At 40.1% G+C, this 14,150-nt stretch overlaps 1 protein-coding gene across 2 annotated transcripts in view; it reads right to left on the bottom strand.

Annotated features, from left to right (window-relative positions):
* ANKMY1 (ankyrin repeat and MYND domain containing 1) overlaps positions 1-14,150 on the bottom strand; it is a 384,121-nt gene that overhangs the window by 157,133 nt on the left and 212,838 nt on the right. For both annotated transcript variants that reach the window (XM_069213891.1, XM_069213893.1), the window contains 3 exons: positions 10,483-10,590; positions 6,930-7,061; positions 1,554-1,667 (listed from right to left, as the gene is read on the bottom strand). In XM_069213891.1, the coding sequence (XP_069069992.1) occupies positions 1,554-1,667; positions 6,930-7,061; positions 10,483-10,590 (354 nt within the window). The remainder of the gene's footprint in view (positions 1-1,553; positions 1,668-6,929; positions 7,062-10,482; positions 10,591-14,150) is intronic.

Genomic DNA, 14,150 nt, shown 5'->3' on the forward strand with positions numbered 1-14,150 from the left:
AGTGGGGTTGATTGGGGTAGACTCTAGTGGAGTCGGATAGATTGGAGTGGAGAGGCGTAGAATGAAGTGGAGTGGCATGGAGTGGCGTAGTGCGGAGCATGCATGGTGTGATAGCGCTCTGCCATTAGAGACAACACATTTTCAATCAAAATGACCATAATATTTGCACGGAAATATGGTTTTACTCTGCACAAACTATCAAGTGTGCAAATGTCATCATCTAGTGTATTGATGTGTTTTTTATCATATTCAAATACTTGTTTCTACCACACTTTAGCATTACAAAAAAGTGCTTAATTTGTACTAATTCTATATGTTCTGAAACATCAGTATAGTTCATTTTTATGTTGTGTGCTAGAAAAAAAACATCCTACACCCTCTCCTCTCACATGGGTACTCAGGAGGATTGTCACATAAATTCTCTCAATTTGAAGTCAGAAGGAAAAGCAAACACCAAGCTCCCTTGAAAGACCCATCCTGCTGACATTTGACCTCTTTCTTTAAATGCACAGCAAATGTGACAAGAACAAGATTCAAAGGCCTGTTTACAGACAGCAAGTTTGTTGTAGAATGCAGTGTACAAGGTTTTGACCATGTGAAGGACAAACTGAAGCTGGACAGCCTAAAACAAATAAAGCCTGCAAATAGAAAGCTAGAAAATGTGAGTTACAAATCACAAAGCCAATAATCAGCAATGGCCGGAATGCATTCTTTGGGAAGCTTTCAGAATGCCTAAAAGAAGTCGTATACAAACCAGAGAGTTGAGCTGCCTGGTATGCTTCAACCTAAAAATGAGCTTTTGTCACTTAAAAAGACTGGGACTGCTTTCTAAATCAAATTTTGGTAGTTAGGGAATGGCCTTTTGGGAAACCATTTAGTGGTACTATGAAGCACTGACTGATCTTTCTGCCACTCCCTAGCAGGATTCACAAGGTGGAAACAGCCCACAGGAACAGATTCAACTGTGAAAATCAGTTACTGCCTTTTGTTGGGTGTTAGTAACATCAATGATTTGCGACCACAATTGCAGTCACAAACCATTGAAACATTGCATTACATTGCATTCTGGTTTGTAAAGAGGGGAAGACTGACCCCTTGACATGACAAGCTGGCAGAGGGGCAGAGGATTTCAGTCGCTGTTGCTCTTAATCAAAAGCTTTTTCAGAACACTAAAGGCACTCCTCAAATTCATCCTTTTCTTTTTTGTTTCTCACTATTTTTTCCTCCCATATATTCTGCTAATTTGCAATCATTTGTGTAATGTAAATGCAACAACATAAAGTAGATCTTATTTACTAATAATTAATAAAGAGCAGCAAGTGAAAAGCTTGCGCGAGAGGTCTACAGACATAACAAAAACATTGAAAACCTTCAACCATCTGTCTTAAGATAACAAAAAAGAGCACAACTGATTACAGTTTTATTCAACTTAATACCATGCCACTGATTTTCTTATTGAAAGTGGTATCTTACAGGACACATTTCCATTATTTAAATATGGAATAAAATGGTTGGTTCTGTTGTACTATTTTGTGTAAGGGTGTACCTCTTACCTGAAAGAATTTGTAGTACCCGTAATCCGTTGCTGTTCCTAATACTGCTTTTGGACTGTCACCAATTGTAATTGGCATTAAGACATTTGCACCAGCGCTAACCAGTCTGTCAACCTGCAGCAAGTAAAATATATAGCAAAAATTATTTGTTAAAACTGTGAATTTAAAATTTACTTTTAAAATAATATTATGACAAAGTGCACATTTGCAAATTATGTCTCTGTAAATTATCTCTACAAAGTGTGTGGAGGGAACAGTGTCTCTGAAGTTTTCAACGATCATCTCACTCCCTCTGAACTATGCCCTAGAATGCTCAGACTTCTTTCTCTATAGTATGTTTCTTTTACAAATGTTGGTTCTTATGCTTACTTCATGAACTGTTGGTGTCAGTGCTTAATTTTTCCTGCAGCTTTCTCCCTTCAGGATCTTTAAGGTTAGCCTAACGGTAACTTGGCTGCTCTGAGACTGAAAATTGACATATCTTCAGTATTCAAAGTCCTACAGTACATTGTTTTAATATTTATTGACAAACGTAGCAAGGAAGCTCAATCATAAACTCTGCTGTAATCAGATTAGATAGTAGGCTGTATCTCGACTACATATACAGAAATATTGTATCCTAAATATTGTTTACAGAAATATTGTCCGATTGAGAGTAGATTTCCAAAGTAAAAGCCAAGTAGGGGAGTCTTGAAAACCACAATCAGGAATCACAAAAATGTCAGAATGATGCAACTCCTGTGCAGTCTTGCAGAGTCCTCCGGTATGATTGCAGCACACCAGAGAGAAATCCAGTACCACAATCCGCAGCTTTCAACTCTTACACTGGAGATAATAGTAAGAATCACTTATGTAGCAGTCCCACTAATTTCAAACACGCAAGGACTCTCAATCTCCAGCAAGGAAGATGACAAACCCTGAGTGAAATGACCCAGACCTTGTTGAACTGCATATGCAGCAAAAATGAAGGATTTCATCCAGTGATTCAAGGTTTTGGTGGAGGTCCATAATCTCTTCTTAGCAAGGCCAAAATTTACAAAGAGGGAATCTGTTTGGCTGAAAGAATCCATTGGCTCCAGGTACTCCAATAATGATTTAGGACATTCAAAGTACTGAGCAAACAGCCATCTGGTGGAGTGGGAAGAGGAAGAAATTTAGCAAACACAATTTACAGTTCAAAATAAAAAAATAAATCCATACTCAGCACAAAAGAAGGACCCCACAACAACACTATCCTGCCAGAAAAGATCCTCAGTTTGGGAGGAATGCAAGACAGTCACCCGCCTTCCCTAATTTTATGGCTGACTTGGCGACAGCCAACAAAAATACTTAATAGTTTTCAAACTGTGTCAAACTGTTCTAAAGTAGCATTTTGAAGAGCACCCAAAAGATGCAATAAATTTCATCTAGGGACCAACGTTCTAAAACTGAGGACAAGAAATCAAAAGGCCAAAGAGGAGATGTAAAGCTTGAGACTCACAATACTTCACATTGCCCCAGATACCCCAAAAGCTTTAAAAGATGTCAACTGAAGGCAAAACATAGTCTGTCTAATCTTAATGGAAAACTACCTACGTAAAAAAGGATATGCACATCCTTTGCGTGCTGATGGTCCACACTCCGAAGAATACACTATCTTCTAAACCATGATGACTGTAAGATTTCAGAGTGGACTCTGGCCTAGAAGCTTGTACAGCAAAAACTAAGGGCCTCATTATAAGGCTGGAGGTCTTGAGACCGCCAGCCTTTCAGTGGCAGTCAGACTGCCACACTCTAGACGGTCCAACCGCACATTACGACCCTGGCGGTCGAAGCTCCAGGAGACTGCTGCCCCCGGCGGGAACATGGTTCCCGACGGGCTGACAGCAGTCAGACTCGCACTCAGCCACACAGGGCTGAGTTCAGTGCAGCAACGCTGATCACAATTCCAGTTTCTGAAATCCTTTCCATGGTGGAGACCCTGCCATGAAAAGGCTGGCAGAAAGGCAGCGATAGGTCCCCCCCTGCCCTCGGAATGCACACTGTCTGCTATGGCACAGAGGTGCTAGGGGCACCCTCTGTGTGACGACATTGGCATCGGCTCCATGAGTGGAGGCCAGTGCTGCTGCAGTGTTTCTACTGGGCTCCCCAGAACACTTTCAGACAATAATCCTGTGAGGATGGAAATTTCCTGCTGCGATTTCCACTATCAAAGTGTCCCCACTGCTGATGTAATCTACACTATAAGAACAAACTTTCTGCCTAACTGAAGAAGAAGCATTGCATTGCTGTTAAAGATCTCATGGATGTTCCCACTTCCAGTTGATGCAGGTCTTGGCTGCCATACTGTCTGTGCAAACAGCCATTTCCTCTATGAAATGTGCAAACACCACAAGGTCAACCAGATTGTCTCTAGCTTCTTCTAGTTCAATAAACTTTCCCTGTTCTGCAGAGACTACTGTCCTAGCTACTTGTGAGCCTCCAAAGGTGCAATTCAACTGCGCCCATTGGCATCATTGCTTAAGACTGCTTGCCCTGAGGCAAAAAAATATACCCATCTCATCACATGATGCATGTCTAACACTCAAAGTAGGTTCTCTTTAATGGCTGGGGTTAAGAAAATTCTCTGCTAAATGTCTTCATATACAGCATCCCAAGCTGAGAACACACGCTTCACCTATGAGCATAGCAGAAACCTGCCCATGGCACTGCTACAACAGCAGCCACCATATTCCTCTTATCTTGGAACCAAGAAAGAGCTGACAGAGCTTTCAGGCTCAAAAGAACCAAGAAATGACAGCAGGGCTTGTGCACATATCTGACTGGAAGAGTCACCAGATCCAAACCTATGCAGAATAATACCCTAACAAATTCAACATCCTGCACCAGGGTCAACTAGAGCTTTTTGCTGTTTGTCAGGACCCCATGCTCCTACAATACTGACATGACCATGTCCTTAACCATTACAGTTGTGGCCTGGCAGCTCGGCTAGACTGTTCCCATGGAGAAGAGGGTCAAGACTGATTTTTGCATGTGGCTGGGTCCAAATTGGAATGGCATGGAAAACAAAAAAACTGATGGATTAAACCCAGTTCTGCGCCTGGGGGTGAATATTTGATTTGTTCCACATTCCATCCACCATCTGTTCTTTTTGCATTTGTTGCCCTAAGTAGAAATGGTATTTCCAGACGTGGGCCCTGTGCTCGCTATGCCACCAGATTTAAGCTAGCCTGGCTGATGAGGTTGAAACCCTGAAAAACAGTCCCAGGATGCTTGTTTCTGTTCCAGGGATGACCTGGCCTGGCAGTTCGGGCTGGACTGTTCCCATGGGGAACAGGGTCAAGACTGATTTGTCAGATGGTTGGGTCCAAACTGGATTGGCATGGCAAGCAAAAAACTGATTGATTAAACTCAGATCTGTGAGTGGGGGTGAATGTCTGATTTGTTACACACAGCCAACATCTGTTCTTTTTATATTTGGCGTCAAAGCGAGCAAGGAAGATGAAAAATCCAGGAGAATGTGCAGTTCGTTAAACATCCATACCTGGGGACCCATCACTCTGGTAAACCCTCAGTGAGCTAACGTGAGGCCGAAATGTAGAACAATTAAATGGAAATCGTGATTCTTGACTGCAAAGTTTAGAAACCCCCAATGACACTCCCTTACTGGCATGTAAGGACAGGTGTACAGTGGATTCAAAGTTACCAGGAACTCCATTCAGTGCCACTGGGAATAATTAAATGTAGGAAGTCCATCCTGAAATGCATAGTTTTAACCCAGGAGTTGATTGTGTTGGATCCAGCACAGGGCGAAAAACACACTGCATCCAATGACCTTGTCCGACAGGAACAGAATAAAGTAGAACATCTAACCCTGCTACTCCAGGAGGAAAAAAACACAGATTTCATCACAGAAAGGAATACATCTCCTCTCAGAAAGCCTTTGCATAGACCCTGCCTCTAGGGACCCAAATGGTGAGGAATCCCTCATGATGAGGATTGGAGACAAGGTTGATAGCATCACCAGGAAGAATGCTGTCCAACTTCTACTGGTCTGCCACTTAAGCCTCCCAGATGGACACAAAGTCTCAGAAACAGTCATGGACAGGGCCGGGTTATTCCTGTGCACCCCAGCAGTCAGGACCTTTGCTTTTTATGACCTGCAGAAGAAGGCACTCAATTTGACTTCTTGTTGGACTTACAAGACAGCAAACAATTTTAAGAGTAAGACTTTAAGAAAGGAGAAAACTCCACTCCCGACTCCTAATCCCCTATAGGGGGGGGAGTCATAACCATAGGTAATCATTAGCGTAGACTTTTTCCATTGCACTATGAATGTGTTGATTCATAGAATCATACAGGTACAATCCTCAGAACTCATTAAGGTGTTCACAATAAAAGAGGCCAACATGCAATTACTTCACAGGGAGTGAAGGAGAACAGTCCCACATGCTCCATAATGTACACACTCTATGAGAAATAAGGAACAATCAGATCAAATCTAGATCATTTCAAATCCTCAGAATCAGTGCCAGGGACTTGACTGGGAAACAAAGAGCCAGCTAGACCATAAGAATGATCACACTCATGAAATAGTGACTGGAAAGAATCCTACTAGGCTCCAGCCCTGGAAACCCAAGGTTTTTCATGCAAGTGCGCACAGCAGACAATCTAGAGTGGAAGATCCAGCCTCATCTTCGCTCACAGAACAGAAAGAAAAGTAGTCCAACTCCTGACCCCCTTTAGTGTTTCCCACCTATGTCTGTCTTTCCCACCAGATGCTGGAGCTGGCTGGCTGAAGTGGCACGAGAATGACTAGTTGGGAAGGAGAGGGGAGAAGAGGACTGGTACACCTCATCATCAAAGCAGCTATCAGATATCACATGCTTGCTCATCATCTCCAATGCAGCGGTCAAATGGCAACCAGGACAAGAGTCTTTGAACAAAACAGGTAACACACAGAATGAGGTTCCAAAGCAGAAAGGAAAGGACCTATCACATCTCCAGGTAAGCCTCAGCCCTAAGACACAGTAGCCAATGGAACACGCAAATTCTTAAATGCACAATTTGACATCCCAGTCAAGACAGCCTAGTCATTACCAAAACCTACCACTGAGACTACTGACAACACAGATTGGGAAGAAGCGCCGTGGCCCAACAGGCACTGCTCAGGATTTCAGAAGGCCCAGAAAGGATCAAGCCTCAGTCATAGGAAGTCAGCTGAAACTGGGCACCAAGGTTTCTGGATGTACTCACCCAATAGAGCTGTTGAACCCTATCTACAGATGCTACATAACTATAATAAATTTCAGTAGACTAACATATTTTTTAAACCCATTGCAACTTCAGGAGAAATCAAACATCACACAAAAACAAAACAAATAGCTCTTCTCCTACCAGTGCAATTCTTGCTTGCAAGGTTCTTTTCCGCTCATATGCAGGAGTAAGAGCAGCGCAAAGGGCACTTCCTACATATCTGCCCAGGGGAAGATTTGTTTCAACTCCATTTGCTAAAAGTTCTTTAACTGCCTGTTAAAACATAAAGGATTATATTAAACAGTAACACCATCACTGCTTTACAAGACTAAGTACAGAAAAAAAAAAATAATGGGGTAGTTGAAGTAGGCAGTACAATGCTAACTGGGAACTGCTGACTTGGCTACAGAGGGACATCCATGCTAAATATGTTAAACTTTACAACAGAAGCAAAATACAAGTATTAGGCATCAGTGCTAAGAAATGTTGTAAAATGAGAAGGGATAAAGCTGTGTAAAAAATGAGGAAAGTAAATGATAAAAGAAGACTTTGGGACAATACTGAACCTGAGATATGGCTTAATCCACAAGATTATTATTAAAAAATACAATGGTTAAAGCACGTTGTCTACTTAATTGGTCAAAAGAAGATATGCACCAAAGGTATTTTTAAACCAAATGTATCTTATTGATTGAGCAATCTAAACACAAACCCCAGAGTGAATTTAAGTTGATGTGATTTATTGTGCACTTGCCCTACAGATGATTCCCTTAGGGAGTGCATCATTTTGTCAAATACCTCCAGGTTCCACGCAATATAGATTTTCTACCCAGAATGTTACCCTTTAGAACACTGGTTCTTAAACTGTGATCCACCTGCCCCCCGGGATTCACACAGCCTACTCAGTGGGTCTTCGACTGTTTAGAAAATGAAATTGCATTAGCAGAATAATAAAACATACTTATAAGAAAATTTTACATTTTAAAATGTGCTGAAAACGTGAAGGAATTTGAGAACTAAGGCTAAAAATTAAGTTGGTATCCATAGCTGGATTCATATTATCATTGCAAGTACACCTAATAGAATTTAGTATGGACAATTTGTGGTGTCTGTTGAAGTACTGTTATATGCCACCTAAAAGACAGCATACATTAGGTGTACAAAAAAACTACAAAGTGATGTGTTTTCAGGGACTAAGTAATGTGTCTGAGTCTAGCATATTGCTCTGTCTTTTAGAAATTAAAGCTTTTTTTAAAACAAATCCAACATTAAAATTGAAAATGTCAATTCTTGTATATTTTTTTGTTTGTGAATTATATAAAATAGTATATACTTTTAAATATTTGTTTGATGCATACATGTTTCTGTATTTCTTTGTTTTGCTTTGATGTCCTAACCACAGAGATTGCTCAGGTAGGGGGTCCTCAAATTCCAGCAGTGATTCACTGGCAGACCACAGACGTCACGCCTTTAGAAGTAGTATCCACCTAAAAATGTGAAACATACTGGGAGTAAAGCCTCTGCCTCTCAGCTTTGTTTTCCAAGGGTAAACATTGGGCCTGGGAGAAGCATTCCGCCCCTGAACACTGTTTTGAACAAACAACCCTCTCTCAGGGCACTGCTTGAGGAGATTCACATCCCCCTACCGACCTTGAAAAACAAAAAGGGAAAAGAGAACTGGGGGGCAAACTTCACCTGCAGTTCTAGCCCCTCAGCCATTTGCCCTTCTCTGTCTGCAAACACCAGGTCTTTAACTAAGAGGTCTGGCAATGGTAATTACAAAGTACTGAATGTCTTCCTCTTTCCATAGCAAATGACGGGCCCATAGTCACACCCATTTACCAACTGCCTGGAACTGATGGCACATGGAAGCTGGGGTATCTGCACATCCGTGGGGACAGTGGCATGGGAGGCAGAGTAGGTTGTGGGAGAGCTGGGGGTAGAATTTGTGCAACAGGAGGGAGTGGGAAGGGTGGAGCAGCTGCCCGCAACACAGCACAAGCCTCAGGGTCTGGTGGTTTTGCAGCTATGGCTACTGGGTCTAGTATTTGTGGGCCCTATAATCTTGGCTCTGACATCCTGGCAGGGATACATCTCCGGGCCATTAGTAAAGACTACTCCGGTCCATGTTATGTATGGGAGTAAATGTACCCTCCCCTTCTTTCGACAAGGTCTAGGCCTAATTACTAACATTTAAAAATATTTAGACTTCTCCAAAAAATAAATCCTGAAATGGTTTGTATTACAATTTATTTCAGCCCTGACAATTTCAATCTCAATCATGATGGACAGACTTCCAGCACCTGCTGGTAACACAAGACAGAAAAACAAATAAGGGAGGGTGCAGGCTTAGTACTTTTATAGTTGCGCATGTGATACTATATTTCTGGCAAAAGAGATCTGGTGAGTTGCAACTGACTACCCTCAGGCATGTTAGATAATTATGTGCATCTATTTCAATTGGGCACAAGCCACCACAGACGGACTACTGTGCCAATTCCGAATGCATTATTCTACTTTTATACTCCTTTCCTAGTAGCCTGACTCCTTACACCTCTAGTCTCTAGCCACTCAAATTGTTTATTACCAAATACAAACTACAGTAACACTGAAGGATACGTGTTTTCCAGTTAATTTCTTCATCCTTTATTCTCAGAGGGCAGAAACAGCAATGTGAAATATCTGCAGTACAAATGTATACATAATATTTTATTTGAGATTGAGAAATTTTAGCTGGGTTCTCTTTTTTAAATTACTTATCCCATTTCTGCAAATTTCCTGATCAAATACAAAAGTAACATGCCACGCCTATGTTATTATGAAATTGCTAATTCCTTCTTCAGCCTTAATTCTCACAAGACAGAGGAAAAAATATATTGCCAATGTGAAGCAACCCATGAGTTTCTGACTTTATGTTCCATCTTCTGCGATTTTTGTTGGTCTCTCTTTTTTTAGTTACTTTTACTTTTGCTTTAAAATTTATATTCCGATAAAAAGATACTCGCAAGTTCAATGTTATGATGACCTACTTATCATGATGGGTTGTGCTTTCCTATCTTTCCATTTGAATGTGGATTTTAAAAAAATATGAATAAAAATCATGAACTAGCCATAGACATTTAAACAAGGAGTAAAACTAAGCGATATACTCAAGCAGCATCGGATAATGAAGATAAAATATTATGGCAAGAGTTGTACTACATTTTGCTGGTAAAGTGATTAGTAATAGAATTACAAAAGTTTTAATTACTGTGCCTAATTGCATCTTTACAAACTTAAAAATTGCGGTTAAATAACTGTAGAACGTTCCTGAATATCAATTAAGAGAAAACACATCAAACATCACAGGTTTAAAATAGTACTGTGTGTAAAATCCTAAAATTGATGTTTAGAGCACCTGGCCCTTGATGAGTGGATAAAAGATACCCTGAAACAGCAAGACGAAGTGCGGAGTTGTAGATAGAGTCTTTTATGAAGATTTGTTCACTACACAATTAATGCTTTCAATGCTGCAATTAGACGCTCAAAACAAATATTGATAAATATAGAACATGAATGTTTAGCATCTTACAAAAAGCTATATATTTTTGAAAATTCTTGAAAGATTAACACGTTTACAAAGTATTCAAAGTATTCAATAAAATAATCAGGGTGATTTATATGCGAATAACATAGGAAGTGAGTGATTCCTTACCGGATCATTTCCACTTGCAATTGCCAAAGAAAGTGGTGAATGGCCACTCCACAAGGTGTTTGTGTTTGCTGCATGCTTTAAAAGGAGGTGAACAATATCCCGGGCACGCTATAAAAAGGATTAGGTTAATTAGAAAAACAGTTATCACAAAAATCCATGTGTTTGCTATATTTTCCATGAAATGTGAAGACTTTTCATATTCAGAGATTTTGCAATGCCTACAAGATATATTGTATTCTGAAAACATCTCTCTGTTCAAACTTCTCAATTTACGTATAAAAACAACATTTTAAGTAAAAACCTAATAAATAGATGCCACAAAAATCTATATCTGAAAAATTGACAACACATATCTAAAACACAGCAGTAAAGTAACAATCTGTTCTGTCTTCATGCAATGTATGAAAGTATGATAGAGACAACTGTATGCTCTAGTTTGGCCATTTTGTTTGATGCGTATTTATGAATAAAATAGAAAGATGCAGACCCACATTCTTGTTTCTGTCTATAATCCACATATCTAGAGCAGTACAAATCAACGGGTCAATTGTACAAAGATCAGCATAGTTACATTATATACATAGACCTACTTCTTGATTGATGTGGAGGGTGAAATGAATGTAAACCTATACAGGTCTATTAGGATTTCAAAATTTGAATCAATGTTCATTTCTGACATCAGAATCAATGATCAAATTCTGAACTATGAGGTAATTCCACCCTGGACAGTATTAGGAGAAAAGCCTTACCTGTATGACTTTATTTTTCATAATTATATTTCATTTGTTTTCCAGATCTCTGTATAAACATTTTTCTTTACAATGAAGGCCAGTGAAACATAAAATTGATTTAATGTCAGAGTAAACCAAAATAAATTTCTTTTTAGCCTAATGTGCACTGTATGTGGCGTGCACATGTGTTTTGGTGAGCCTTTTTTGAAGAGAGTGCTACATTACTACTTTGCCTATGAACTGTGGTAAAAAATGGAACAACAGGATTTTTATAAATTATGAAAACAGATTATATGTGGAGATTAACAGGACAATATGTAATGCTGCCCACTCTCTTAGTTACAAAAATCTTCAACATGTTTTGAGAGCTGCACACAATACAGTGCTATAATGTTTTTATGATTCAGATAATGTTGATTTCATAGCTATTTATTTGAACTTTAAAATAGTTGTTTTTCACAAATTAATACTGCATATTTACACCACTGGCTCTCCGCATTTTTCCACAACATATTAATGAGCCAATTGTATATTAATATCTTGATAAGAGAAACATTTTTTCATTTCAAACCATCTAACAAACATCCATTTAAATATCCATTTGGGATCTGCTTTAAAGTGCAAGAGCATTCCAATTTCCTAAGTAATCATCCTAAAAAGAAAAGAGAGCACATCAGAATGGTTTGATACCTTGTATTTGAAAAATAATGGATGAAGAATTTCTTTTTGCTCCTTCAGAAAAAGCACAGACAATGTAAAATAATACACAAAACATAATATTTATCCGAGTTTACATATACAGTGGTGGTCATCTAGCTTTATATTCTTCATTAACCCACTAATTTTCCACACTGTGTTCATGCCTATTCTTACTCTTAAAAGTATTTTCTAGCAATTGCTTGTTAGGAAGGCTACACAAAAGTGTAAATAATAGTACTAAGCCAGGAAGGCAGACCTTTAATTGACAATTTAGTGAAATGATACTCTCTCTCATTACTCGTCCTTATTTTCTGAGAAGTGAGCATTCAAAAATTTTTTAACCTTAGGCATCAGAGTATGCAACCCCAAACTCCTTCAACCCTTTACGCCCCCCACACCGGTACCCTTCAAGCACAGTGTTTAAATAATTGAGTGCACATTTCCTTTATAACACCAGTTCAGATAATTCAAATGATAATAAACAAGTTCCCAAACCTCTATTTAGAAGACCTGAAACATGGTTCCCAACCCCAATTTAAAATGTGGGCCAACAGACTTTAGGTTAAAACTGCACAATTCCTGTTAATGCTCATGACATACCCTGACAAACTGCATAACCCATCTTAGCGCTGTGTTCCTTAGTTGACCCTACATAAGAATACCTAATGCATCTTGATAAAGGTCCAACAACAATATTTCTCCTATTGCCTATCTTCCTGTTCATTAAGACTTATTGGAGCAACTTGTGTTGATACAAATAGTGCAAAACCTTGCATTTTAGAAAGCATACAACAACCCAGTTCAAATTCATAAAGGTCACCTCTTATGTGGACCCTGGACAAACAATGGGCAGGGTTAAGTTTATTTAAAAAGTAGGACGTGCTTTTAAGTTTTACCTCTCCTTGTAGTGATAAAACTCCTACATTCGTTTTTCACTATTGCTAGGCCTATCTCTCCCATAGGATAACATTAGAGTTGCTTACAACCTTGTATAAGTCTAACATCCAATTAGGAAGAGACAGATTTTGAACATTTGATGTCTCTGGAATCACAATATAAAATCACAACTTAGGAGGAAGTCTGATTTTAAATTGCAATTCTGAAAAGGCCACTTTTAGAAAGTTGCCATTTTCTTACTTTAACCATCTGATGCCTTCCGCCTGTCTCTGAATACACATCTGGGTGTGTGACAGCTGGGCTCTTGTGCATGCCCTCCAGACAGACACACACAAAGCGAGGTTAGGTGTGACTGTTGGGCCATCCACATCCTGACGGGCCATCCTGGTCAGGATGGGAAGGAGGTATTAACACTGCATAACCACCTGTAGTAAGTCTGGAGCCGGGGCAGGAAGGACAGGGACTCTGTGCACTTAAAAGGCCTCTCTTTGAAGTTTCCATCATTTCAAAGGCACCACTGGCTATACAAACTGGACCTCAGACACCATCAACTCAGTACTCTTCTGGACCTGTGGATACTCTGACAAGAAAAGGGACTGCTGTGCTGTTGAAAGGACTGCCACTCTGCTGGACTCCTGCTCTGCTGACCTGCTGCCCTCCTTGCCGGGTAGTGAGAAGAACTGGACTTCAATCTCTCCTACCCAGAAACCAAGTGTCTCCAAGGACTTGCTGGCTTGCCTCCTGTTCTTCTGAAGTCTCAGGGACACAAAAGACTTCTAATTCACCTGCTAGAGTTCCTGGGTCCATTTATAACCAGCTCCCAAACCTCAAAGGTGCCTCTCCAGTCCTGGGCCTTTGGAAGTGGTTTTTGGCTCCTGAAATCAAGGCTCTTGGGCTCTTCATGACCACAAATGGGCCCATTTGCTCTGGAACAGTGGCGCTTACTGAAAGAATCAGCGCGAGTCGCCATAACTTTGTCTCTATACACAGTAAGCATCGCAAGGCTTCAGTTCGCCCATTCATGATGCCCATCTGACTCTTCACGCCCATGGCCCACAACTGGCAATGTTCTCCTTGCGTCTGGCGAATTCTTCCATGAGAAACGGACTCTTCGCTCAACTCTTGAGAAGGTCAAACTTAAGCGGGACTTCTGCAGCTGTATCCAACCTGTCCCATCATGGTTGGGCTGAACGTTTGGATTTAACCCGGTCTATCATGACCAGATGTCCCCGGTCGGTGCTTTATCCTTTTAAGTCTCATATTCCATGTTAATCTTTAAAAATTCTTATCTCAAATTCGACTTATTGGAGTTTTGTTGTTTTGGCCTTGTTTTATTCATAA

This window comes from Pleurodeles waltl, chromosome 11 (genome assembly GCF_031143425.1).
Source record: "Pleurodeles waltl isolate 20211129_DDA chromosome 11, aPleWal1.hap1.20221129, whole genome shotgun sequence".
In the NCBI taxonomy this organism is placed as follows: domain Eukaryota; kingdom Metazoa; phylum Chordata; class Amphibia; order Caudata; family Salamandridae; genus Pleurodeles; species Pleurodeles waltl.